This window comes from Lynx canadensis, chromosome B3 (genome assembly GCF_007474595.2).
Source record: "Lynx canadensis isolate LIC74 chromosome B3, mLynCan4.pri.v2, whole genome shotgun sequence".
In the NCBI taxonomy this organism is placed as follows: Eukaryota; Metazoa; Chordata; class Mammalia; order Carnivora; family Felidae; genus Lynx; species Lynx canadensis.
In genome coordinates, this window is record NC_044308.2 from 5650389 (window position 1) to 5676881 (window position 26493).

The 26493-nt window shown below is 49.6% G+C and overlaps 1 protein-coding gene across 1 annotated transcript; it reads left to right on the forward strand.

Annotated features, from left to right (window-relative positions):
* The first annotated feature begins 12380 nt into the window (after window positions 1-12380).
* LOC115515504 (arpin) lies at window positions 12381-24775 on the forward strand. The gene is made up of 6 exons (XM_030317371.1): window positions 12381-12490; window positions 13755-13830; window positions 16843-16975; window positions 20132-20338; window positions 20730-20893; window positions 21809-24775. The coding sequence occupies exons 1-6, from the start codon at window positions 12399-12401 to the stop codon at window positions 21815-21817; spliced, it is 681 nt and encodes a 226-aa protein (XP_030173231.1). The 5' UTR covers window positions 12381-12398; the 3' UTR covers window positions 21818-24775.
* The last annotated feature ends 1718 nt before the right edge of the window (window positions 24776-26493 follow it).

Genomic DNA, 26493 nt, shown 5'->3' on the forward strand with positions numbered 1-26493 from the left:
TTTCTGTTTCCTACCTTCATACTGTCATGTTTGGTCTCTCCTTTCCACTCAAAGAGTCCCTTTTAATATTTCTTGCAGGAATGTGTTTAGTGGTCATGAACTCCTTTAGTTTTTGTTTGGGAAACTTTTTATCTCTCCTCCTGTTCTGAATAACCTTGCTGGATAGAGTATTCTTGGCTGCAGATTCTTCCTGTGTAGCACGTTGAATATATCATGCTACTCTGTTCTGGCCTGCAAAGTTTCTTTTATTATTATTATTATTATTATTATTAATTACTATTTTTAAATTTACATCCAAGTTACTTAGCATATAGTGCAATAACGGTTTCAGGAGTAGAGTCCAGCGGTCCATCCCAGTGCTCATCCCAACAAGTGTCCTCCTCAATGCCCCTTCCCCATTTAGCCCATCCCCCCATCCAAAACCCTCCAGCAACCCTCAGTTTGTTCTCTGTATTTAAGAGTGACTTGTGTTTTGTCCCCTCCCTGTTTTTATATTATTTTTGCTTCCCTTCCCTTATGTTCATCGGTTTTGTATCTTATATTCCACACATGAATGAGGTCATATGATATTTGTCTTTCTGTAACTAATTTCGCTTAGCATAATACCCTCTAGTTCCATCCACGTTGTTGCAAATGGCAAGATTTCATTCTTTTTGATTGCTGAGTAATACTCCGCTGTATATGTATACCACATCTTCTTTTAAAAAAATTTTTTATGTTTATTTATTTTTGAGAGAGAGAGAAACAGAGTGTGAGCAGGGGAGGAGCAGAAAGAGAGGGAGACACAGAATCTGAAGCAGGCTCCAGGCTCCGAGCTGTCAGCACAGAGCCTGATGCGGGGCTCAAACTCACAATGGTGAGATCATGACCTGAGCCAAAGTTGGACACATAACCGACTGAGCCACCCAGGCGCCCCTATACCACATCTTCTTTATCCATTCATCCATCGATGGACATTTGGGCTCTTTCCATACTTTGGCTATTGTTGATAGTGATGCTATAACCACTGGGGTGTATGTACGCCTTCAAAACAGTACTCCTATATCGTTTGGGTAAGTACCCAGTAGTGTAATTGCTGGGTCATGGGGCAGTTCCATTTTTAAGTTTTTGAGAAACCTCCATGCTGTTTTCCAGCATGGCTGGAAACAGTGGCTCCACCAGTTTGCACTGCAAACTGCAGAGTGGCTGCACAAGTTTGCATTCCCACCAGCAGTGCAAAAGGGTTCCTCTTTCTCTGCATCTTTGCCAACATCTGTCATTGCCTGAGTTGTTAATTTTAGCCATCCTGACTGGTGTGAGGTGGTATCTCATTGTGGTTTTGATTTGTATTTCCCTGATAAAATGAGTGATGTTGAGCATTTTTTCATGTGTCAGTTAGCCATCTGGATGTCTTCTTTGGAAAAGTGTCTATTCATGTCTTTTGCCCATTTCTGCACTGGATTGTTTGGTTTTCAGCTGTTGAGTTTGATAAGTTCTTATAGATTTTTGGATACTAACCCTTTATCTGATATGTCATTTATAAATATCTTCTCCCATTCTGTTGATTGCCTTTTAGTTTTGCTGGTTGTTTTCTTCGCCATGCAGAAGCTTTTTATCTTGATGATGAGGTCCCAATAGTTCATTTTTGCTTCTGTTTCCCTTGCCTCCAGAGACGTGCCTGCAGCCGAGGTCAAAGAGGTCTTTGCTTACTCTCTCCTCGAAGATTTTGATGGCTTCCTGTCTTACATTGAGGTCTTTCATCCCTGTTGAGTTTATTTTTGCGTATGGTGTAACAAAGTGGTCCGGGTTCATTCTTCTGCATGTCGCTGTCCAGTTTTCCCAGCACCGTTTGCTGAAGAGACTGTCTTTATTCCATTGGCTATTCTTCCCTGCTTTGTCAAAGATTAGTTGGCCCTACGTTTGTGGGTCCATTTCTGGGTTCTCTATTCTGTTCCATTAGTCTAAGTGTCTCTTTTTGTGCCAGTGTCATACTGTCTTGATGATGACAGCTTTGGAATACATCTTGAAGTCCAGAATAGTGATGCCTCCAGCCTTGATTTTCTTTTTCAGGGTTGCTTTGGCTATCCAGGGTCTTTTCTGGTTCCATACACATTTTAGGATTGTTTGTTCTAGCTCTGTGAAGAATGCTGGTGTTATTTTGATAGGGATTGCATTGAATATGTAGATTGCTTTGGGTAGTATCAGCATTTTAACAATATTTGTTCTTCCAATGCATGGGCATGGAATATTTTCCCATTTTTTTGTGTGTCTTCTTCGATTTCTTTTATAAGCTTTCTATAGTTTTCATTGTATAGATTTTTCACCTGTTTGGTTAGGTGTATTCCTAGGTATTTTATGGTTTTTGGTGCAATTATAAATGGGATCGACTCCTTGATTTTTCTTTCTGCTGCTTTATTATTGGTGTATAGAAATGCAACCGATTTCTGTGCATTGATTTTATACTCTGAGACTTTGCTGAATTCATGGATTAGTTCTAGCAGTTTTTTTGTGGAATCTTTTGGGTTTTCCATATAGAGTATCATGTCATCTGCAAAGAGTGAAAGTTTGACTTCCTCCTTGCTGATTTGGATGCCTTTTATTTCTTTGTGGTGTCTGATTGCTGAGCCTATGACTTCCAATACTGTGTTGAATAACTGAACTGGAACATTTCTGTTGAAAAATCTCCAACTATCATTATGGGTTTTCCCTTGTAAATTAATGACTTCCTTTGTCTTGATGCTTTTAGGATTTTCTGTATCATTACATTTTGCAAATTTAATTACAATATATCTTGGTGTTGGGCTAATTTCATTGATTTCATTGGGAGTTCTCTGTACCTCCCGGATCTGGATGTCTTTTTCCTCCCCCATATTAGGGAAGTTTCAGCTATTATTTCTTCAAATAAATTTTCTGCCCCCTTTTCTCTTCTTCTTCTAGGACTCCAATAATATGAATGTATTACATTTGATGGAGTCACTGAGTTCCCTCTTTTCTTGTTTTGCATAATTCCTCTTTCTCTCTTTTTTCTTTTAGCTTCATTGCTTTGCATTACTTTGTCTTCTAGGTCATTAATTCGTTTCTCTGCTTCTTCCAACGTACTGTTCATTGCATCAAGCATGTTTCTAATCTCATGTATTACATTCTTCATCTCTAATTGATTTTTTTAACTCTTTTGTCTCTGTGGTAAGGGTCTCACTAATGCCTTTCACTCTTCTCTCAAGTCCAGTGAGTAGCCTTATGATTGTTGCTTTATTTTTTTTTAATTTTTTTTAACATTTATTTATTTTTGAGACAGAGAGAGACAGAGCATGAACGGGGGAGGGGCAGAGAGAGAGGGAGACACAGAATCGGAAGCAGGCTCCAGGCTCTGAGCCATCAGCCCAGAGCCCGACGCGGGGCTCGAACTCACGGACCGTGAGATCATGACCTGAGCTGAAGTCGGACGCTTAACCGACTGAGCCACCCAGGCGCCCCATGATTGTTGCTTTAAATTCTCCATCAGGCATGTTACTTATATCTGTTTTTCTTAGATCTCCAGCCATGGCCTTATCTTGTTCTCCCATTTGGGATAAATTCCTCTGTCTTCTCATTCTACTGTATTTCTAATGCACACACATACACAGACATGTACATTTTCAAATAGCATTTCCCCTCCGTTCCCTACTTCCACTCCCATTCCAACTGTGTTCTCCTGTCATCCCCTAGCACCCACTTTTATGCATTTAACTATGTGTCCTTGATTGGGTATGTATCATTGAATGACATCAGTGTTACGGTCTGAATTTTGTCTCCACCAAAGTTCTTATGTTGAAGTCCTAACCCTTAGAACTTCAGAATGAAATAGTATTTGGAGATAAAGTGTTTAGAGAGATAATTAAGTTAAAATGAGGTCTTTAGGATTGGCCCTAATCCAGTATGACTGGTGAGCTTATTAGAAGAGGAAATTTGGGGGTGCCTGGGTAGCTCAGTCGGTTAAGCATCCGATTCTTGATTTCGGCTCAGGCTACGATCTCGTGGTTCATGAGATTGAGCCCTACGTTGGGCTCTGTGCTGACAGCATGGGGCCTGCCTGGGATTCTCTCTCTCTGCCCCTTCCCCTGCTTGTTCACTTTATCTCTCAAAATAAACAAACATTAAGGAAAAAGAAGAGGAAATTTGGGCACAGACACGTATGTGCTCAAAGAAAAGACCGTGTGAAGATGGAGGGAGATGGCCAACTACAAGCGAAGGAGAGAGGCCTCAGAAGGAACCAATGCCGCTGACACCTTGATCTCAGACTTCTAGCCTCCAGAAGCATGAGGAAATAATGTCCACTGTCTGAGCTCCCCGTGTATTGGACTTTATTGTGGCGGCCTAGTAAACTAAGACACCCAGTGCTGGTGTATGCTTGTGTTTGTTTTTGAATTTCCATATATCATCTCAGATATAGACTCAGTCTGTTTCTTTTTTATCCCCCTTCGTGCAACTTCTAAAAATGTTTTCTTTTTGCTTATCCTATTTTCTACAGTGCCTGTGTCCATCGATTTGTTTTATTGTGGTAAAATACATTTAACATAACATTTACCATCTTGGCCATTTTCTAACGTACAGCTCCGTGTTGTGGAGTGCAGTCACTCTCCTGCGACGTAGCCACCTCCAGAAGTTTCTCGGTTTCCCAAACTGAAGCCGTACACTCATCAAACAACAATTCCCCATTCCTCTCTCCCCTCAGCCCCTGGCAACCACCACTCTATTTTCTACTACTCTACTCTAAGTACTACTTAGAGTAGTACTAAGTACTACTAACTACTACTAGAACTACTCTAAGTACCTCCTCCTATAGGTGGAATCATACAATATCATCCTGTTGTGGCCTTCTATTTCACTTAGCATCATGTCTTCAAGGTTCATCCATGTGTCAACATTTCCTTCCTTTTTAAGGCAGAATAATATCCTACTGTGCTTTCTACCACGTTTTTGGGGGCCGTTCATCCACGGCTGGACATTGGGTTGTGTCCACCTCTCGGCTCTTGTGAATAACGCTGTTGTCAACATGGGTATGTAAGTATATGTTTGAGTCCCCGCTTTCAATTCTTTTGGGTGTATACCCAGAGGCCGACTTGCTGGATCATATGGTAGTTTTATGTTTAATTTTTGAGGAACCTCCCTACTGCTTTCCATAATGGCTGTATCATTTTACATTCCCGCTAACAGTGCGCGAGGGTTCCAGTTTCTCTACGTTCTCATCAATTTGTTATTTCTGGGGGCACGTGGGTGGCTCAGTCGGGTAAGCGTCCGACTTCGGCTCAGGTCATGATCTCACCGTTTGTGAGTTCAGGCCCCGCGTCCGGCTTGGTGCTGAGCCTGGAGCCTGGAGCCTGCTTCACATTCTGTGTCTCCCTCTTTCTCTGTCCCTCCCCTGCTCACACTCTAACTCTCTCAAAATTAAGAAAACATTAAAAAAAATTTTTTTTAAATTGTCATTTCTGTTTTTGTTTTTGTAGACTAGTCATTTTAATGAGTGTGAGGTGGGATCTCATTGTGATCTCTTTTTATTTGTATTTTCTTCTATGGTGTTTTACTTTTGAATTTTAATACTGCCTGATTTGACACATCGGTATCATCCTCATACAGCTTCTTTGTGGACTGTAATTTTTATCACTATAAAATCCCATTTAAAAAAATCGGATTTTATGCATTATGTGTTAAGTTCACCCTTGTCTGTTATTAAAAATGTCATTTTGGGGGCGCCTGGGTGGCGCAGTCGGTTGAGCGTCCGACTTCGGCCAGGTCACGATCTCGCGGTCCGTGGGTTTGAGCCCCGCGTCAGGCTCTGGGCTGATGGCTCGGAGCCTGGAGCCTGTTTCCGATTCTGTGTCTCCCTCTCTCTCTGCCCCTCCCCCGTTCATGCTCTGTCTCTCTCTGTCCCAAAAATAAATAAACGTTGAAAAAAAAATTAAAAAATAAATAAAAAATAAAAATGTCATTTTGTCTGTTATTAAAAGTGTCTGCCATTTTGGTTTGTATGTGTCTTCTGTTTGCCAAGTCCTTTTATATTTATCTTTCTGGGTCATTTTGCTTTGGAAAATTCTTAAAAAAATTTTTTTAATGTTTATTTTTGAGAGAGAGAGGGAAGGAGAGAGAGAGAGCATGAGCAGGGGAGGGGCAGAGAGAGACGGAGGCAGAATGTGAAGCAGGCTCCAGGCTCCACGCTGTCAGCACAAGAGCCCGACATGGGGCTCGAACTCACGAGCCGAGCCATGAGATCATGATCTGAGCCGAAGTCAGACGCTCAACGGACTGAGCCACCCGGGTGCTCCTGGAAAATTCTTACATATGATTGCATAGATTGGGTTTTTCAAAATGCACAGCCCGAGACCCAATCCCCCTTGCTACGACTTTATTAGGGAATGCAATCCCAGGAAAGCCAGGGGAAGGGAACAGGGAACATCGCTGAGGGGCGGGGAGGCGGGAAGAGCAAATCTGAGGCTGTATCACTCAGCAGGTCAAGGCTTGGAATGAAGAGGGAGTGTGTGTCTGATCTCATGGGACCATCTTCCAAGAGGCCATCTTCCTTTTTAACTGTATTTCATCATTGTCTATACAGGGAGAGAAAGAAGGGAGAATTTTATCTGGCAGCTTCCGGTCCCCCACGGGTCAAACATTCTCTCCGCAAGTGTTAACTGCCCTTCACTTCAGGGTCGTCCAAGCTTGGCGCCCAGAGGGCCCCCAGTGTCTCGCACCTCAGCACCAATGTGGACGCCTCAGGGCAAGAGGGGGAGACGTGCTACACAGGAGGGCTTGGGGCACTGGTGGGTTGTACCCACACGAAGTGAGTTGAAGCGCACAAGGTCTGTCATCTCAGCAGCAGCTGGCACGGAGCAAGCAGCCCTGTCACCCTGACGATCAGCGGCGGAGCCTGGCTTTATCAGGTTGCCCCCGAGCCGCAGGAGTTGAGGCTCCTCGAAAAAGCTCCCCACGGCTTTTACAAACCCTTAAGCTGGCTGTCAGCTACCCCGAGCCTACCATTTTCTTTTTTGCAAGGTGTCTCATGTTCATAAAAGCCGGCCTACTCTGCATTTCTCATAATCATCACTGCCCCCATAACCAATGAAAGGCTGCAGACATTGCAGTTCCCAGCTGAATTCCACCTTCTACCTGCCCCTCACCCCCATGTAACCACAGGTGAAAACCTCAGTAATTTTGCTGCCCAGTTCATGCCAAGGGTTACCACCCCCTGCTTCACTCCAGCAAGCGCCCTTATTGCCATCAGACCAGTAAGGAGGCAATTCAATGTCACAATCCTATCCCGGGAGTCTTCTTTTAAGCGCCCCGGGGACCGACTGTCTCGGGGGGCAAGCGTGTGGCCGTGAGGTGAAGTGTGGAGGACTGTTTCTGTGTGTCAGAAGTCAGCTGGAACGCGGGCAGAATTGGTCACCCCGGAGAGGCTAGGACAGGACGGGTCAGAGGCTCTGGAGGCATGGAAGGACCAGAGGCTGTGATGTGGCACGAAGAGATGTCTGATAACAAAGGCGTATCATAGATTTTCTTTCCAAACAAGGCCTGTCCTATTTGCATTTATTGATGTAACGTGATGGATAGGCTTCGTTCTCATTCTGGCACCTTATTTTGTATTATGCTTTCTCCCTTCAGTGCTTCCTTTGTTTTGCATCTTTTGCTGTGTGGTGTGTGTGCGTGTTTTCTTCAGATTATTTCACCGCATTTGTGGCAATTTGGTGCTCTCTCTCTTCCGGAACCAGCAGACTTTGTCAAGACAAGATGTGTCAGATATGCTAAGATGTGATGCGATGCATAAAACCCGAGACTACACACACAGGCAGGCGTTCCTTGTTTGTTTCACTGTTGTCTATTTCTGCTCAACAGAAATCCTGATACGTTCAGTTGTGCCCAGCGCCCACCAAAAGAGAGAAAAAAAAATGTTGGTGGGTTTATAATTACATCTTTAGCGAGAACATTCCTGAGAAAACTTGCATTTTGATGAGGATTAAGAACAAATCCTCGGCTTACGATTTTACCTGGTCTGGCGAGTACAAGAATTTTCTATACACCGGCTTCTGGTTCCTTATGATCCATGCTTTGTTGCTTCTCCTGTCCCCATGCAGTCTCAGTGCCAGGCTCTACAGGACACATTTCTGCTGGGATGTGATCCCTGGCCCTGCACCTTGGTGCCCTACAGTAGGTGAGTCGGCCCAGAGGCTGCTAGGGCACACTCACACCAGCACAGCTTGCAAAAACCGAATGATAGGTGGGAAAGACTATAGACCCCGTAAATCTGTTCCATGAAACCCAAACTAAACGTATCTCACGTCAACCTGACTCTCATTCGAGTCATTCCAATATCCGACATGAGGTAAAGGAAAATTCAGGCCAAAAAAAAAAAAAGAGAGAGAGATAGTGGTCTTAACTGACCACATCCAAAATTGCCTTATTGGGGTGCCTGGGTGGCTCAGTCAGTTGAACGCCTGACCTTTGGTTTTGGCTCAGGTCATGATCTCACAGTTCGTGAATTCAAGCCCTGCATCGGGCTCTGTGCTGACAGTGTGGGGACCGCTTGGGATTCTGTCTCTCCCACTCTCGTTGCACCTCCCCAGCTTGCTCGCTCTCTCTCTCTCTCTCTCAAAAAAAAAATATATATATACATATATATGTAAATTTAAAAACAAAACCCCCAAACTGCCTTACCTGTGAACATTTTATAAAAGCATATGCCCATGTGAACACATTGTTAGGGTTCTTCAACCCTGTCCTTAAAAAGGGCCATCGTACTGAGGGGCCCAGAGCTTAAGCTGTCTCTGTGTTGTACCTCATGGTTTACAATTTAATGTAGACACATCAATAATCTACAAATAGGTATAAGAAAGTCCAACAAAGTTCTGGTCTTTTGCCAATGATGACTGATACTCTTTAGGAAATAAATATCGGAACCTTTTGAAAAAGAAGTTTTCTTATTCTCTTAGCTTCGTGGCTCGCTGGTGCCTGTTCTCCCAATTGTACTGATGGGGTGAAGTCACAGAGCCCGGCAAGAAAGAGATTATTCTTTCCAAGAAAGGATTTTCAGCAGCGTTGTCCCATAGAACTTTCTGCAGTGATGGAACTGTTCTGTGTCTGTGCTATCCAAAATGGTAGCCATTTGCCACATGTTGCTAGCCATTAAGCCCTTGAAATGTGGCTAGTGAGACTGAAGAATTGGGTTTTACATAGATTTAATTAATTAAAGCAAAAATTAAAATAGCCTCATGTGGCTAGTGGCTGCCATAGAAGACAGAGGAGACTTGAAGCCATTTGAGTGGGAAGATGACAAAGGAAGGGGGCCATGCCAGTCATGTGGCTGTGACCAGCCTGCGGCTTTTTGTTTGTTTTTTACACCATTTTATTGAGGCATGATTGGCATAAAAACAGCTGTAAATATCTAATGTATACAACTTGATGAATTTGGAGGTAAGTACACACCCAAAAAACTATCACCATAATCTATGCCATAATCACACCTATCGCCTCCAAAAGTTTCCTCCTGCCCTTGTTTATTTGTTACTATTATTCTGAGTGTATGAAAAGAACACTTAACATAAGATTTACCCTCTTAGTAAATTAAAAAAATTAAAAAAAATTTTTTTAATGTTTATTTTTTAGAGAGAGAGAGAGAGACAGACAGAGTGCAAGCAGGGGAGTGGCAGAGAGAGAGGAAGACACAGAATCCGAGGCAGGCTCCAGGCTCTAGGCTCTAAACTGTCAGCACGGAGCCCCAGACTCATCAACCAAGAGCACATGACCTGAGCCGAAGTCAGACTCTTAACTGACGGAGCCACCCAGGCACCCCACCCTCTTAGTAAATCTTCAAGTATGTACTGCAATATTAATTAGAGGCACCGTGCTGTACAGATCTCTAGGTCTTATTCATCTTGTAGCCCTGAAACTTTGTAGCCTTTGACTTCCATCTCCCCATTGCCCCCTCCCCCCAGCCCCTGGCAACCACCACTCTATTCTCTGCTTCTACGAGTTTGACTCCTTTTAGATTTCCCGTGTACAAATGAGATCGTGCAGTATTTGTCTTACCGTGTCTGGTCTTTCCCTTCCAGGTTCATCCAGTTGTTGCAAATAGCAGGATTTCCTGCCTTTTTAAAAAGCTGAATAATATTCCGTTGTAGGTATATACCGCATTTCCCCCCAATTTACCCACTGATGACCATTTAGATTGCTTCCATGTCTCGGCTATTGTGGACAATGTTGTACGGAACACGGGAGTGCAGACACCCCTTTGAGATCCTGATCTCTGTTCCTTTGGAAAGGTACTCAGAAGTGAGATTGCTGGATCATATCGCAGTTCTAGGTTTCATTTAAGAACCTTCCACACCGTTTTCCTCAGTGGCTAGACCAGTTTACACACCCACCAACAGTGTATCAAATGCTCCCTTTTCTCCACATCCTCCCTAACATTTCTCTTTCGTTTTTTCTGATCCTCGCCATTCTAACAGGTATGAGGTGATATCTCATCGTGGTTGCGGTTTGCATTTCCCCGATGATGAGGGATGTTGAGCAGCTTTTCATGTACCTGTGGATCATTTGTATGTCTTCTTTAGAGAAATGTCTATTCAGTTCCTTCGCCCATTTTTAAATCGGGTTATTTGTTTTTTGTTTTTTTGCTATTGGGTTGTAGGAGTTCCTTATATCAGGCTGGGGAGTTTTGAAGAGAGAGAACCAAAAGACAGTTCGGCCAGAGGGACTTCCCACTAAGGGTCTTGTCCTTCTCTCTCAGACATTTCCAGAACAGCCTGGTAGGCCAGGCTGGGGATGGGGCTAACTGATCCATTAGACACAAAGCCTGGGGCCCATGGAAATGTTTTAATTTCTTTAAAATTAGAAGAAAACAAAAAAGAATTTTTAGGCTGAAGAAAATGTTTTAATATATAATATTAATATATTCATTGTTAGGTCAACCCACCCATAAAATATAATTAAAATTTTTATTTATTTATTTTTATGCTTTATTACTTTTGAGAGAGAGAGAGAGAGACAGAGTGCAAGTGGGGGAGGGGCGGAGAGAGAGGGGGACACAGACTCCCAAGCAGGCTCCAGGCTCTGAGCTGTCAGCACAGCTGATGGGGCTACGCAAAGCCTGATGGGGCTACGCAATCATGACCTGAGCTGAAGTCCACGCTTAATTGACTGAGCCACCCAGGTGCCCCTAAAAATTTTTTTTATTTTATTTAATTAAAAAAAAATTTTTTTACATTTATTTTTTGATAGACATAGAGACACAGAGCACAAGTTGAGGAAGGGCAGAGAGAGAAGGAAACAGAATCCAAGGCAGGCTCCAGGCTCTGAGCTGTCGGCATAGAGCCCCACGCGGGGCTTGAACTCGCAAACCGTGAGATCATGACCTGAGCCAAAGACGGATGCCCAACGAACTGAGCCACCCAGGCGCCCCCCCCCCCCCATTTTTTTTTTTTTTAATGGAGGAAGGAGTCCTTGAAAACAAAAACGCTAGGACCCACCCAAGTCTTTATGTGTGTGTGGGGAGAGGGGCTGCTTCTACCACTAACAGCTCATTTTGGGCAACCAGGTACCTCCCTTCTTGAATGCTCCCCCTCAGAGGCCACAGATGAACTCCATGAACGGGTTCAAGTGCCCATTCTCAAACAAGAGTACCAAGACTTTTCAACAATCCCAGGGTCAAACAGAGCCCTGCACTGGAAAAACGCCTGTCTAGACTGTTACATACTTGGGCAGTGGACAGTGGGGAGCTGGGGAGGGGTTCAAGAGCTGTGTGGGAAGGCAGAGAGGGGAAATGCTATGCTGTAGAGTGAGATAATTAATCTTGACTACTCCTGTCATCCTGACGCCATAAAGGAGGACGCATGAGCTCCGAGAGGGTGAGAAACTTGGCCAACCTTACACAGTTGGGGCACAAACCTCCATGTGCCCTTGCTCTGACCTAAAACTAAGCACAGATCCCTGGAACCCCTTCCGCAGCCACTGTGGGAGCATCAAGAGTAGCTTCTGTGCCGACCAGCCCGCCATCCCCGAGAGCTGTTCTCTTTTCCCCATTCCTGCTGCTTCCGGAGCTGATCCTATAGGATCTCTGGGCCTCAGTTTCCCCCTTTGTGCGTGTGTTGGGGCGGGGGGGGGGTCTCCCTCTAGCCACGCGAAAGAGGGAGGGAAAGAGGAGGACGTGGCTTTCCACCCTGCCCACGCTAAGGCCCCAGCCGAGGGTCTTCCCGGAAGCCCACCTCCCCGCGCGCGCCGTCCCGCGGCAGGAATGGGCTCGGCCCCTTTAAATCCCGCCCGGGGCCGCGCCCTTCCCGGCTCGGCGACTGGGAATTGCGGCCCCGCGCGCGCTCTCCGCGCTCCCGGCGCCGAGCCCGCGACCCCGCGCGCCGCCTCCGAGCGCCGGGCCTGCGGACGCAGGGGCCGTGCGCATCATGAGCCGCATCTACCACGACAGCGCCCTCCGGAACAAGGCGGTGCGGAGCGCGCGGCTGCCGGGGGCCTGGGACCCCGCCGCCCACCAGGGGTAGGCCCGCCGCGCTCTGCCCCTGCCTCTCGGGCCGCCTCCGGCCCCGGTTTAGAACCCGGGCTTCGGGATTGGGGAGGGGACCGCGGTCCGGGTGCGGGTGGGAGGGGAGGCAGACCTGGCCAAAGCCACCCGCCACCGCCCCCCGCCCCCAGCGCTCCCCTCCGCCCTGCAAGCAGAGCGCACCCTTAGAACACAGATCGGCTTAAAATTCCCCACTGCCCCCCGCCCCGTAGCGTCGGGAGAGGGTCTCGATCCGACTCCCAAACGGAGCTCGAAAGCACCGACCTTTGTCTCTACCCCTGCCTGTCGCGACTGCAAAACTCCCAGCCACTTGCCTCGCCGCCCTGCCCGCGGGCCTTGGCTCAGGCCGCCCGCCGCACTTCCCGCCCCGGAAGGGACGAAGGCGTGGAGCGATCCCAACGGCCCGGGGGAGCTGGCGTGGCGCGGCCGCGGGAGGGCAACGCCTGCCTGGAGGCGCGTGTGGGATCGGGATCCGGATGGGGTGGAGGGGAGGCCCTGCGGTCACCCACGCAGAGGTTTTGAGAACACGTGGACCATGCCAGCAGCAGGTACAAACACTAAGGAATCTCGAGGTGAGGGGTCGGTAGGGGCAGGTAATAGAGTTTCCCCCATTCCGTCCCGTGTCTCCGCCCTCTCCCATTTCTGTGGCTCTAAAAGGGAAACCCCAGGTTTTGTGAAGACTAGAAGCGGGAAGCGGGGAACTAGGAACTCTCTGCGAGGGACCCCACGATCTTGGGCTAGTCATAAAACTTCTGGTTTGGGGTTTCGCCACCTCTAAGTGCGTATGGATGACAAGAGGAATAGAAAGTGTTTTAAAACAGGTGAAAAGGGAAGATACTTTATAGCAGCTTAGACCCCTCCCTCAAGTTTGATTAAATAAAGAAGTAAAATCCTTTCTATTTGGTAAGCGCTTAATAGTTTAGCACTTTCACTCACATGATCTTTTGTCATCATCATCACAAGACTCAGAGTGAGGTGGCTATTCTCCCGTTTTGTAGATAGGAAGACTGAGGCTCTGGTTACAGTAACCCCTTGCAGGAGGGGCCACAGCTTGGTCTTGCAGCCTTGAGGAGGTCCCTTCTACTCTCTGGGCAGTGCCCCAGCGTTTGGGAGTCAGGTGAATAGGAGACACTTGTGGGCCTTGCTTCTATCCCAGTGCACACTCTGCCCTGGGCCGTTGAACTTACGCCTCTTCCCTGAGGACTGACACAACCAGCCGATCCCTTCTTTCCATCCCCAGGGGAAATGGCGTCCTGCTGGAGGGAGAACTGGTGGACGTGTCTCGGCACAGCATCTTGGATGCCCGTGGCAGGAAGGTGAGGACGCTTTCCTGGGGACACTAGCAGGGCGCTGCCTTCATGGTCCTCACCCACCGGCAGATCTCCCGGTGCTTGACTACATCAGTGCTGAGATTTGGGGTCCGGTTCCTCCCGGGAGGGGCTCACAGGGCAGGTGGGGAGTGGGTGGGGAGATAGCAGCCGAAAGGGACCACTGAGTGGAAAGGTGACTTTGGCGTTGGGCAGAGGACAGATGACGGGGCCTGGGTTCCTGCTGAGGACACAGATCAGCACTGACCCCAGTGGTGAGTGTTTGGGGCTCGGATTGGGAGGGTTGAGAGCAGGAAGGGGTGAGGTGACCGGTTCAGGACTGAGGCTGTGGGTGCTGTGTGGGCTGGAAGGTGCTCCAAAGAGGTCCCATTGCTTCTGTTTAAAGGGCTGGGAGCCTCGCTGGGTGGGCAGGATGAGGGGCTCTGTTTTCTGGGAGGGCCAAGGGCCCAGATTCCTGGCTTCTGGAAGTGGTCTGGTAGCTCCCACTGCCCTGGGGCCTGATGGGTCAGCAGTGACCTTCCCCTTTTGGGGACCAGGTTTGTTCCTGGGAGGTCATGTCACCTTTGAATTTTTTGGAATTGATTCATTTTAATTGTTTTTTAATGTTTCTTTTTGCGAGAGAGAGGTGGGGGAGGGGCAGAGAGAGAGGAAGGAACAGAATCCGAAGCAGGCTCCAGGCTCTGAGCTGTCAGCACAGAGCCCGACGCGGGGCTCGAACTCATAAACCGTGAGTTCGTGACCTGAACTGAAGTCGGACACTTAACTAAGCCACCCAGGCGCCCCTGAATCATTGAAAATGTACTGGTGGAGTTTGTTGTTGGAAGGAGACCTAAAGTTCTCCATTTGCAAAGTGGTGGCTCTCTTGGCCTGGGCTCGCTCGTCTTTGAGCAGCACTGTGTGTGGCTGGGCACTTTGGAATGTGGGGTTTTTAGAAAGCAGGTCACTGCTGTGGACCTGGGCCTCCTCGTGCATACAGGCAGGGACGTTGGGGTGGGAGGAGGGTAGCTGTGTTCTGGGCCTTTGTCCAGCCTCCACATTAAGTCTGCATTGCTGACCCCGCCTGGGGCTTCAGTTCCCATGTCCGTGCCCTTGTCCGCTTGCCCCCTCACACCCTTGGGGTCGTGCCCTCCATCACCACGCCATCTCAGGTGTCCACAGACGCACCCACTGCTCACCCTCCGGTACTTGCCCGTGTCTTTCCTGAGCCCTAGTTTTGAATTTCCACCCCCTTTCTAACAGCCCCACTCGGTGTGCTGACCACCTTATCTCCTTGTTCTCTAAAGCTGAGCTCGTCCCAGGGGCTCAGAGCCCGCCGCTGCCCTGCAGCCCCGGGAAAAGCCTCCGCTCCCAGCTCGGCACCAGTTTCGCCCAAGAAGTGTTTTGCTGCATCCACCCCCCTCCTTAGGGTGCCAGCCAGCAGGGTGGACACAGCAGTCCGGAGCCCCCAGCCAGCCTGCCCGGCAGGGCCAGCAGTAGCTCTAGGCTGATGTGGGACCGGCCTCCCTCTGCTGCCCTTGGGGCAGAGCGTTCTGTCAGCCCTGCCCACACTTGCCTTCTCTGAGTTCTCCCTTCTAATGATAATGCACTAGACCCCTGCACACCTCTACTGTCTCTTCCTCCAGCCTCCCCCCGGGAAGCAGTGCCTGGTCCTGTTGATCCTTCTACCTTGGCCATCCCTTCCCACCCCTCCCCTTCCTCTTTCTACTGGCCTTAGGCGAATGGGGCCTCAGAAAATTAGCCTGTCCTCATCAAACCTTCCAGCTGCCCCCGACGCTCATTCTTGCCCTGCCGGTCACTTGTTTCCTGAAAGACATATTGGAGGGTCTCACTGCTGTTCAAAAACCTTTCGGGATTCCCTCATGGGGTGCCTGGGTGGCTCATTCGGTTAAGCGTCTGACTTCGGCTCAGGTCATGATCTCACAGTTTGTGAGTTCGAGCCCCATGTCGGGCTCTGTGCTGACAGCTCGGAGCCTGGAGCCTGCTTCGGATTCTGTGTTTCCCTCTCTCTCTCTGCCCCTCCCCCCCCCCTCTCTCTCTCTCTCAAAAAATAAATAAATGTTGAAGAATATTTAAAACACACACACACACACACACACACACACACACCTTTTGGGATTCCTTCTTGTCTATCAGATAAAGTCCAAACTCCAAATACCAACTCAAGGCCCATTTCAAACTGGTGCTACTTGCTTTCCCAGCCTGGGCTCCCACGAGGCCTCTGACTATCCTCTGTTGCTCAGACATGCGCACCAGACCTTGACTTTTATTTCGTACCTGTCCCAGGCTTTTAATATTCTCCCTACTCCCTTTTCCCCAGAAGCTGCAGGTTTCTCCATGCTTTGAGACCTTGCCAAGAGGTGGATTCCTCGTCTCCAGTGGCCAGGAGCATGTGACCCACCCGCTTTGGCCAGAGTAGCTGGCAAACAGCATTTGCAGCACCCTTTACGTTTTACACTGCTTGCGTCTCTAGTATCTCATCGAACCCTTGCCGCGTTTCTGAAAGTAGACAGCACGTTGTCCCCACGCAACAGGGGAAACTGAGGCTAGGAGGGATTAGCCCCAGGTCCAACACGTGTCGGAAGCGGCATAACGGCCGCCCTCCCTCGGAACTTTCAGTGCCCTTTCTATGACCCTTGCCCTCCTCCACTCCTGCATCGTGGTATTTGGGGTCCTTGGTGCTCGGGTTATGGTTTTCTGTATGTGCTTTCTGTCTCTGGCCGTGTGGGGACTTTGGGGTCAGGCGGGGGGGCCTGCCGTCTCGTGGCCGCAAGGAGCACACATGCTTCGTTATGTGAGGCAGGTGCGTACTGAGCATGTGATTGGATAAATGAGCGAATATGGGGGAGGCGGGGCATCTGCCCAACTGGAATATCTTTGGGAGCTGAGATGGGATTCGGGGTGGAGGGGGAGGTTGGGGGGCTCGCAGTGGAGCCCTGTGGGGAGTGTGTGTGTTGGAGGGTGGGGGGAGTGAAACAACGCCCTCCTTGTCTCCGGCCCCAGGAGCGCTACTACGTGCTCTACATCCGGCCCAGTCGCATCCATCGCCGGAAGTTCGACCCCAAGGGAAACGAAATCGAGCCCAACTTCGGTGCCACCAAGAAGGTGAACACGGGCTTCCTCATGTCGTCCTACAGTAGGTATCTTCCGTCCTTCCTCCCTCAGGGCCCTCCCAGCCTGTGGCCTTGCTGTGTCTCTTGGTCCCTAATGAGTGTCCGCTCAGCCTTGGAGTCCTTGTCTGGCCTGGGGGCCTGCTGGCCGGACTCCTCCTGCCCCTCATTCACTCAGAGGATCCCCAGTGCCCCACCTCAATCCCAGGGGCCTGGCTGGCCTGACTCCTGCAGTCTGGCAGAGGCGTCCGAGAACCTGGCTCTGGGCTCTCACTGCCTTTGTGCAGAGCCCAGGCCAGGCCCCTGGCAGCCTTCATCTTCCTGCCCAAATTCCATATGATTCTTAGGCCCTTGGACCTCCTTCCTCTTTCCAACTGTGGCTCTACAGGGACCGCTTTGCTGTCTGTGGAAGAAGGTTTGGAGGTTGAGTTCATTCTCTGAATATTTCATGAGCATCTACCCTCTGCCAGGCCCTGAGCCACATGCCAGGGTCCAGGGACCACAGGGACAAACAAGATTTGGACCTGCATTCGAGATGTCCTCAGTCCCTTAGAGGAGATGGACAGGACAGAGGAGGGGCTCTGGGCCCAGGCAGGCACGGTCGGGGGCCGGCCCGGAGGGGGAAACACCAGTGCGAAAAGCTGAAAGGAAAGCAGGAATCAGCAGGGTGCTGGGGTTTGGAAAGGTGTTGCAGGAGGGGGTTGCAGGCCAAAGCATGCTGGGAACCGGGGGCTCCTGATGCAGGTGAGGAGAAGCCTTTAGGGAGGCAGGGGCCAGGTGGGGAAGGGCCCCAGAAGGACACCTGATCGAGAATGCAAGGGACTCCTGTTGTGAGTGGTTTCAAGTAGGGCAGGGATGTGATTAGAACGGTTTTAAAAAATCCCGGGGTGGAGCGGGGAGCACCTGGGTGGCTCAGTGGGTTAAGCATCCGACTTCAGCTTAGGCCATGATGTCACAGTTCGTGAGTTTGAGCCCCACATTGGGCTCTGCACTGACTGACAGTGCAGAGCTTGCTTGGGATTGTCTCTCTCTCTCCCTCTCTCTCTGCCCCTTCCCTGCTCGAGTATGCTCTCTCTCTCTCTCTCTCTCTCTCAAAATAAATAAATAAACTTAAAAAAAATAAACAAATCCCCTCCCAGGGGGGGGAGGGGTGCCTGGCTAGCTCAGTCAGAAGAGCATGTGACTCTTGATCTCGGGATCGTAAGTTCAAGCCCCATGTTGGGTGTAGAGATTCCTAAAAAAAAAAAAATAAGTAAACTTAACAAAAATCCCAGGGGGCGACCAGCAGGCCTGTTAAGAGGCTGTGGTGGCCAGATTAAGGGCCTGTCAGTGAGGATGCAGAGACTGGAGAGGCTCGGGACAGAGGAGGCACAGCGGCCTCAGTGTTTGGAGACGGGGAGAGTGAGGGAGGGGTCAGGGACGACCCTGGGGTTTGGGCTCAGGCAGGTGTGAGGAGAAGAGTTCTGTCTGGGACACGTGGTCGCACCTCTAGGTAGAGGATGATGCCCGCTGGGGCCTTGGAGGCACAATTCTGGAACCCAGGAAGCAGGCGGGGCTGAGGGCACACGTTTAGGGCCCGTCACACGTTGCGAGTACGGAAGCTGTGAGCGTGGATATGGAGTCACCTGGGAGGCCGGGAAAGAGCCCACTAGGAACCAGAGGAGGGACCCCTGCAGAGGTCTGAGGGAAGTAGGGAGCATGTGTCTCTCTGAGGGGGGGTAGCAACGGGGTCAGGTGCTGCCTGAGGCCCAGCAAGGCCAGGACTGTGGAGCACCCGGTGGGCTCACAGTGAAGTGCTCCCAGTGACTTGGGGAGAGGGGGGTCTGGAGTAGTGGGTGTCAAAGCCAGAATGCAGGAAGGCATTAAGGTAAGATCCAGTGTAGAGCAGGAGACCCAGGTGCCCGAGGACGGAGAGGGGTGGGATCTGGAGTCCAGATGGAGGAACGCTGGCCCGAGGCAGGAGAGGGACACTTGGTCCTCTGAGAGGGAAACGGAAGAGAAGGAGGAGAGGTTTCTTGTGCTTATCGGTAAGTTGACAGGGCGGTGGCAGGGTGAGTAACCCCACCTCGGGCTTCCGTGACCTTGGGGAGTGGAGGTGAGAGGTGGTCTGTCTGAGGGACGTTGGGCGGGGTGAGGGCTGAGGAACCAGGAGCAGTTCGAAAGCCCTTGGTGGGAGTGCGACGTCTGGGGAACCTGGCAAGGTTTTACACCCTGAATGGAACAGGGTCCGGCCTCCACGGCTGTTGGGCTACTCTCGCTGCCCCTGGCTCTCGGCGTGGAGAGGCCAGCCTGCCGGCCCGCGCCGGGTTGCTGAGCTGGGGTGGCTGTGCGCACCTTCCTGGGCTCTTGGGGCCTGTGAGTCCTCCCAGCCCTGTGAGGCCTCGCTTCTCAGTCTCGGACCACCACCTCATCCCACCCCACGCCCCCCGCCGGACCCGACCCGGGATCTGCAGATTTGGGACATTCAGGGCAGGTAGGTGAGGCTGTTGGGATCCCCCCCCCCCCCCCGAGCCTCCGAGCTCTGCCGGGGCTGGGGTGAGCCGGCCAGGGGAGAGTATGTGGACCCCGTAGTTCGCTGCTCCTTCCGCAGACCCCAGCCCAGCCAGGAGACCCTGAGAGCCTGGGGAGAAGAACCCTGTCTAGGCAGGGGGGAATCCGTGCGGAGGCAGAATTTTGTAGAGGGTTTGGACCCTGCCTCCTCCGCTGACCAGCTGTGTGACCTTGGGCAGATCACCTAACCTCTCTAAGCCGTCGTTTTCTCCCGCGTAAAAAAAAAGGGATAATGAAAACATTTACGCTCATTGGGGGTTTACCACGCGCCAGACTCTGTGCTAAGTGCTTCACGGGTGTCATTTCGCTTACACCTCATGTCCACCCTGTCATTAGGTACCCTTTTTATCCCTCGTTGTCAGGCACAGAGAGGTTAAGTCACCTTTGCACGGGCTCACGTGGCTTGTGAGCAGATGTGCAGCAGGCAGCCTGGCTCCAGAGGGACCGGAGCCGGAAGTCTTCCGGGGCCGGGAGTCACCTGCCAGGACAGCCTCGATGACTCCTGGCACCGCGGGCACGCACAGCCCTGCCTTCAGGTGGTTGTGGGCACGTCAGACACTCAGGTCTCCCCTGGCTCCCGAAAGACCCTCCCTGAGTGCTTGCTGTGACCCTCCTGTGCTGTGTGCCTGCAGAGGTGGAAGCTGCGGGGGACACGGACAGACTCACGCCCGAGGCGCTGAAGAGCCTGGTACAAAAGCCAGAACTGCTTGCGCTGACGGAGAGCCTCACCCCCGACCAGACGGTGGCGTTCTGGATGCCCGAGTCAGAGATGGGGGCGATGGAGCTCGCGCTGGGGATCGGGGTACGGCTGAAAACCCGAGGCGACGGCCCCTTCCTGGGTGAGCGGTGCAGCCCTCACGTGGTCTCGTGTCCCCGTGGCCCATAGCGGTTCCCGGCCTCCTGTTTAGGGCTCCTCCACCCCCCCTGCTGAGAACCCACGCGAGTGGGCCAGGTCTGCTTATTCCCGAGACTTCTTCCTAAGTCTCCGGACAAGTGCCCTGGGGCCAGCAGCCTAGACACTCTGGATCCTGGGGTGCCGCCCAATCCCGTGGTTCCCTAGGGTGACCTCTCCTATTTAGTGCCTTGGGGGTCACACTCAGGGCCTCCCTGAGGGCACTGAAGAGAGCAGTGGTTTAACCCGGGCCTAGGGTACCCAGCAGAGCAGGCCGGCCCCCCACTATTTTACCACTTATAGAAAGACAAGCCGTTCAACTTCTTCCCTTCTTTCAGAGTCATTAGCCAAACTTGAGGCCGGAACAGTGACCAAGTGTAATTTCGCTGGTGATGGAAAGACAGGAGCATCCTGGACGGACAACATCATGGCCCAAAAGTCTTCGGAGGAGGCCACGGCGGAGATCCGAGAGCAGGGGGACGGGGCAGAGGACGAGGAGTGGGTAGGTCAAGAGAGATGTCTATGGGTCTGGCCTTGGTACGGTTTATCTCTTGGCGGGAGCTTCGTACATGTAGGTTGTGGTTGGGTGTAGGACAAGGACACGGCAGCATAAATTTTACTCCCCCCAGCTTTGGTGTTCATGGAATTTCTGAGAATGTGTTAGCCTCGGGAAAACTCCTTTCGAGGCAAGAAGGGTGACAACCTGAGAGACCTTTCTTTTCGGTAGGTCTGAACTGGGCCAATCTACAAGAAAGTTCCAAAGATGGATAAAAGCAAGGGCTGGAAAGAATGGAATTCACAGGGAAACCAGGGAAACCTGATGCCATTACATCTCCAAACATTATCACTTCAAGTGAACACATTAGCCATGTTGTGGCAGCTGAGCTGAATGAGCTTTTTTTTTTTTTTTTTTTTTTTCTCCTTGGTTCTGGGCTCTCTGCCCAAAGTGGCTGGAAAATGGCTGGCTTGGTCCTTACTAGATTTTTTTTTTTTTTTTTTTTCTGCCAAGGATCAACCCCCCCCCCAGTCCATCCTTAGCCTATCTGCAGTTGATGTGTTTTCCTGAAGCATATTTCACCTGAAGGTTTGATGTCAAAAGGCCCCAAATTGAACATTTACAACAAAGTCACTGAAAAATGGGTTATTCACCCATGGCGAATGATGACATTTGCCAGAGAAAGCAGGGCAGGAAGAGTAGAGGGTCTGGATTCCCCTTTGTCTTACTAAAGGGAGTCTCGGAATGAAAAATAATCAGGGCTGCCAGGCCAGCTCCTTGGGCCAGCTCTAATGAGGGAAAGCCAAGGAGGATGGCCGAGGGCCCCATTGGTACCACTCGGTTGAACCCTTGTTTGTCTGATGCCTTGCAGAAGACTTTCATGAAATGTGCTCTCTTCACACCTCTTTACTTAACTCGTAGGATGACTGAGGTCGCCTCTGGGTCCCACCAGCGCTGCTGAGAATTTCTTCCATCAACGTCTACTCTGGAGCTCGGCTTACCTGGTTCTTCCCTACAGCCGCCATGGAATACCCTTTGAATAAGCGTTGCTAAAACCAAATCCCAGACCATGACATGAGCAGTGGGGGCCCCATGCTGTGGCTCATGCAGGGCCCGTCTCTAGGTATTTTCATGGTGGCCCTTGCCCTGGGTGGCAGCCTTGTTTCTAGAGGCAGGCAGTGGATGGGTCCCCCCGGGGCAGTCAGAGGAATTGAACTTGGTCTTGGCGTAGACCTGGGGAATGTCCCTCATCTGCATGCAGAGTGGCTCAGGTGTTCCTTCCTCTGTCCTTGTTGTATTTCTTGCCTTCCCTGCACACCTGTCGCTTTTCCCCAGTGCCCAGTGGTGTAGCCTCTGCTCTCCCGTTCATACCTCCCTTTCCCCCATGTGCCCTTTTCTTCCCCTACAGCTGCCAATTCTTTATCCCCCCTCTGGTTCTCTGCCACACGGGGGGCTCCTGTCTCCTGACCTCCCTGGCTGCTTTCCTGGGGCTGCTCTCTGGGAGGCCTAGCGTATTCACAGGTATGGCTGCCTGATCCCTACCTTTCAGACTCACTCTACCGGGCCACATTTTGATAACATCTTTGTCTTCATTTTTTGTACCTTGAGAACTTTTTATGAACGAGTAAATTTTCAGAAAAGGATTCCTTTCCGCTGACTGGGTTACGTCAGGTGTGAACAGCCTTCCAACTGAGCGGTGATCCTGTAAGAAGGAAGCCGTGTCTTTTGATCATGAACATTTCCTTGCTGGGTAGTGGGCCCACACCCAGATCTGTGACGAGATGTGGAATTGACTTCTACACGTCCCAAGAATGGGCACAGACGTGGTGGCATGTGGGTCCTGCTTGTCTCGGGGACAAGAGGGGGCGGTGACGAGTCCCCTGATGTATCAAACACAGCACTAGATGCTTTCCGTGGTAATAATTACAGCCCGCTTCCTGATGCTAGTACAGATGTCCCCCGCTTTAAGAAAGTTCGTGTTATGACCCTTGGCTTTTATGACAGACCTACTTTAGTACCTGTTTTTGCTAACCGAAAGCAATCTGAAGAGGGTTTTCATTTTTGTGAAAAAAGGCAAAAACTGAAAGTTGTGTTCAGCATTTGTTTTGCAGCGAGCCGTTACAGAGGCTGGGCACACCCCAAGCAGCGAGAGTGGCCCCATGAGTCTCCTTCCCAGGGAATGACACTCGGCATCCAGCCCCCATAGCTTTGAACTGTCTATGAGCACCTGCTTCACCTCAGTCGATTATGTGCATGCGTTAGCGAGATGTGCCCTAAGGTTTCAGGAAAGCCTAAGTGAATGCTCAAAAAATTTCCCATTGTTTCTTCACTTTCTACCATTTCAGTTTATAAAAAGTTTCATAGGATTGCTGTACTTTTTGCATAGTGGGGGAAACATATTTGCTCAGCACTGGCAAAATCTTACTTACTTTTCACAGCAATCCCATGAGGTACCTGTGATTATTGTTTAAGGTGCATGTGATTATTATTCCCGTTTTTTTGGGGGTTTTTTTTGTATGATTTTGAAGCTTACAGGCTCCATTCGTAGTATATAGAGGAGAGAGGACTTTAAACCCAGGCACTCAGATTTCAAACTCTATTCTTTACTGGCTTATTCTGCTTCCACATGTATGTAACAGGGAAGAAAGGGGGCTTCAGAGAGGTTGAAGCAACTGGCCCAGAGTCACAGCTAATAAGTGAAACAGCCAGAATTCAAATCCAGAGATGTCCAAAGCAAAGCTTATGTTCCTTCCACTGTTCTTTGCTTCCTTGGCCTATAGAAGGACCTTGAATACAGGGGCCCGAGGAGTCCTGGCCCTGTAAAGTAGGGTTATATTCCTAGACTTGAGGGAACTTGTCTAAATCCTTGACTGCTGACCTGCCCAGGCTGAAGTCAGTCCTACTGATTAGCAGTTGAGCAGGTAATATTATGCCTCCAGCAGTTATTATCTTGATTCCAGTTTTCATTTACCTTCTTGCATATTTGAGCCAGGGTTCGATGATATGGCTGTGAGGTTTGGGATTAGCGCTCCATTGGGGCCACCTGAAGTCATGGGTCACTGGACTGCTCATAGATCTCTTCTGTTCTTGTTGCCCTTTTCTTAGTTCAGATCCTTGTGACCTTTGACCTCAACCATTATAGAAGGTGCCTCCCTGGTATCCTGTGTCTGAATGGGGCTGGCTGGGACCTCCACCATGGGGATGGCCAGGGAAGTGGTTAAGCAGCAAGAGGACTGGGGATATTGACTAGAGGCACCCTGTGAAGGGATCCTGCTGCCCAAAGCACCGTGGCCAAAGGGTATGGCAAGGTCATATAGGCAGATCACCATTCCAAAAAAGGAGGGCCAGTGTGTCAATAGGGGAAGACCTGGACAACAAATGGCTTTGGTGTCGGGGGGGGGGGGGCAGGGGAAGGGTTAGAGAGGAAGGAAGGAGGAGAGGAAGGAAGGGAGGAAGGGAAGGGTCCTTGTGGCTGGAGCTCAGAGAATGAGTAGAAGTCGTTTGAGATGAGGCTGGAGGTCAGCCTTGGCATCTTTATCACATTAAGTACTTTGGGACTTTATCCTTAATTTCCTGGAAGCCAGGGATTCTGGGGAGAGTGATAAGATTCGATTTGTTTATATCCAAGATCACTTGACTGCAGAGAACCTGAGAGTAACGAATCCAACTGGGGCTGCCACAGTTTCACAGCGACGGGGCTAGAGTGGTTTGGTGTATAACGGCAGGAGCGGACAGGACAGAAATTCAGGTGGAGGAGGAAAGGGACTTCCCAGCAACAGAAGAACACCTGCAGAGCGGAGGTGGGGGAGTGGCCCGCCCATGGAATATGCAAGTTCTGGACATGGTTGCTGTCATACCATACCTACACATAAAATTCCATAATCCTTTTTCCATTAGTGTTGTAGGATCGCTTTCCATGTTGCTACACAGTCTTCATAACCATTGTTTTTTAAGATTGACTGCCTTCTCATAGCTCTGTCATTGCCCAGTTTGGGGGTAATTGATTCCTATTTGGAGCTAAAATAATTAATGTTTTAGGTTATATACTGTTATATAATTATATACAACTGTTTTAGATTATATAGTTCCCTCAGTCTCACCCATACAGCTTCCCCCACCCCACCCCACCTCCTGCCCTCTCTTCCCCACCCCCACCATGCCATATTTTTGTATCTTGGGGTTATTTCTTTAGGGACAGATTCCCACAAGTCAGATTACTGGGAATTTAGGAGTTTTTTTGTGAAGGTCTTTTTAGATCATCAAATTTGCTTTCCAAAGGGTTGTTCTAAATTATAATTTCACCAGCAATGTAGGAGAGACCCATTTTCATGCTTCCCCTGTCACAATTGAGTGTGATAACATTTTAAAAAATGATATTTGATCAGGTAAAAATAAAACAAATTTTTTTATTAAAAAAATTTTTTTAACGTTTATTTATTTTTGAGAGAGAGAGAGTGCGGGCTGGGGAGGGGCAGAGAGAGAGGGAGACCCAGAATCCAAAGCAGGCTCCAGGCTCCGATCTGTCAGCACAGAGCCTGATGCGGGGCTCGAACTCACGGACCGCGAGATCGTGACCTGAGCTGAAGTCGGACGCTTAACCGACTGAGCCACCCAGTCGCCCCTAAATGTTCATTTATCTTGAGAGAGAAAGAGAGCACAAGCAGGGGAGGGGCAGAGAGAGAGGGAGACACAGAATCTGAAGCAGGCTCCAGGTTCTGAGCTGTCAGCACAGAGCCCGATGGGGCTCGAACCCATAAACCATGAGATCATGACCTGAGCCGAAGTCGGAAGCTCAACACTTAACTGACTGAGCCACCCAGGCGCCCCTAAAGTTATTTTATACCTAAGTTATTACATTTCAATAAGTCTCCCTGTAGTGACAATTTGAACTATCATAGGAGGCTTTAAGGTTTTGTAGAGCTAGGTACCCCTCATTACTCTTGTCTTAGAATTTTGATATTCTGCCTCAACATTTGAAACATTTTGTCAAGTTTCAGTGCGCATTGACTGCCTTTGGGTTTAAGTTAAAAAAAAATCTGGCTACAAGAGTAAGACTCTTGTATTTTAGAAAATTCAAAAAATGAAAAACATACAATTTCACCACCATTTTTGAAATCGCTTGTGTAGTAACTCAGTTACATGCCATGCTCCACGTGGTGACAAACAGTAACTAATTCTGTGTTTATAACCGTCTAAGGAGAATAGTTTTTTTTTCAAGTAGAAAAAAGTCTAGTATTACAGTAAATGAAACTGATACCACGCCTGTTCTACAGATGAAGACACTTGCCGGAGGGGCCCAGGTGGTCAACAGAGCTAGGGTTCAACCAGGGCAGTGTTGTTACTGTGGCCCGTGCAGAATCCTTTGTGATGCTGCCATTCCATGAGACACAATTATGATTTCTATTTTAGTGTATCTACTTACAGTCTTTTACAAAGTGGGGTATCCATGTACATACTTTATGCGATCTTTTCACTTAGATATGTCATGAACATTTATCTATCCCATAAACCTTTCACAACATTATTATTTTTTAAGTTTATTTATTTTGAGAGAGACGGAGACAGCATGAGCAGGGGTGGGGCAGCGAGAGGGAGAGAGAATCCCA

Bases quoted from the DNA above. Each gene is read 5' to 3' on its own strand.
- LOC115515504 (XM_030317371.1), top strand. From the start codon at position 12,399: ATGAGCCGCATCTACCACGACAGCGCCCTCCGGAACAAGGCGGTGCGG. The intron at 12,491-13,754 runs GTAGGCCCGCCG...TTCCATCCCCAG, and splicing joins GACCCCGCCGCCCACCAGGG to GGGAAATGGCGTCCTGCTGG. The intron at 20,339-20,729 runs GTGAGCGGTGCA...CCCTTCTTTCAG, and splicing joins AGGCGACGGCCCCTTCCTGG to AGTCATTAGCCAAACTTGAG.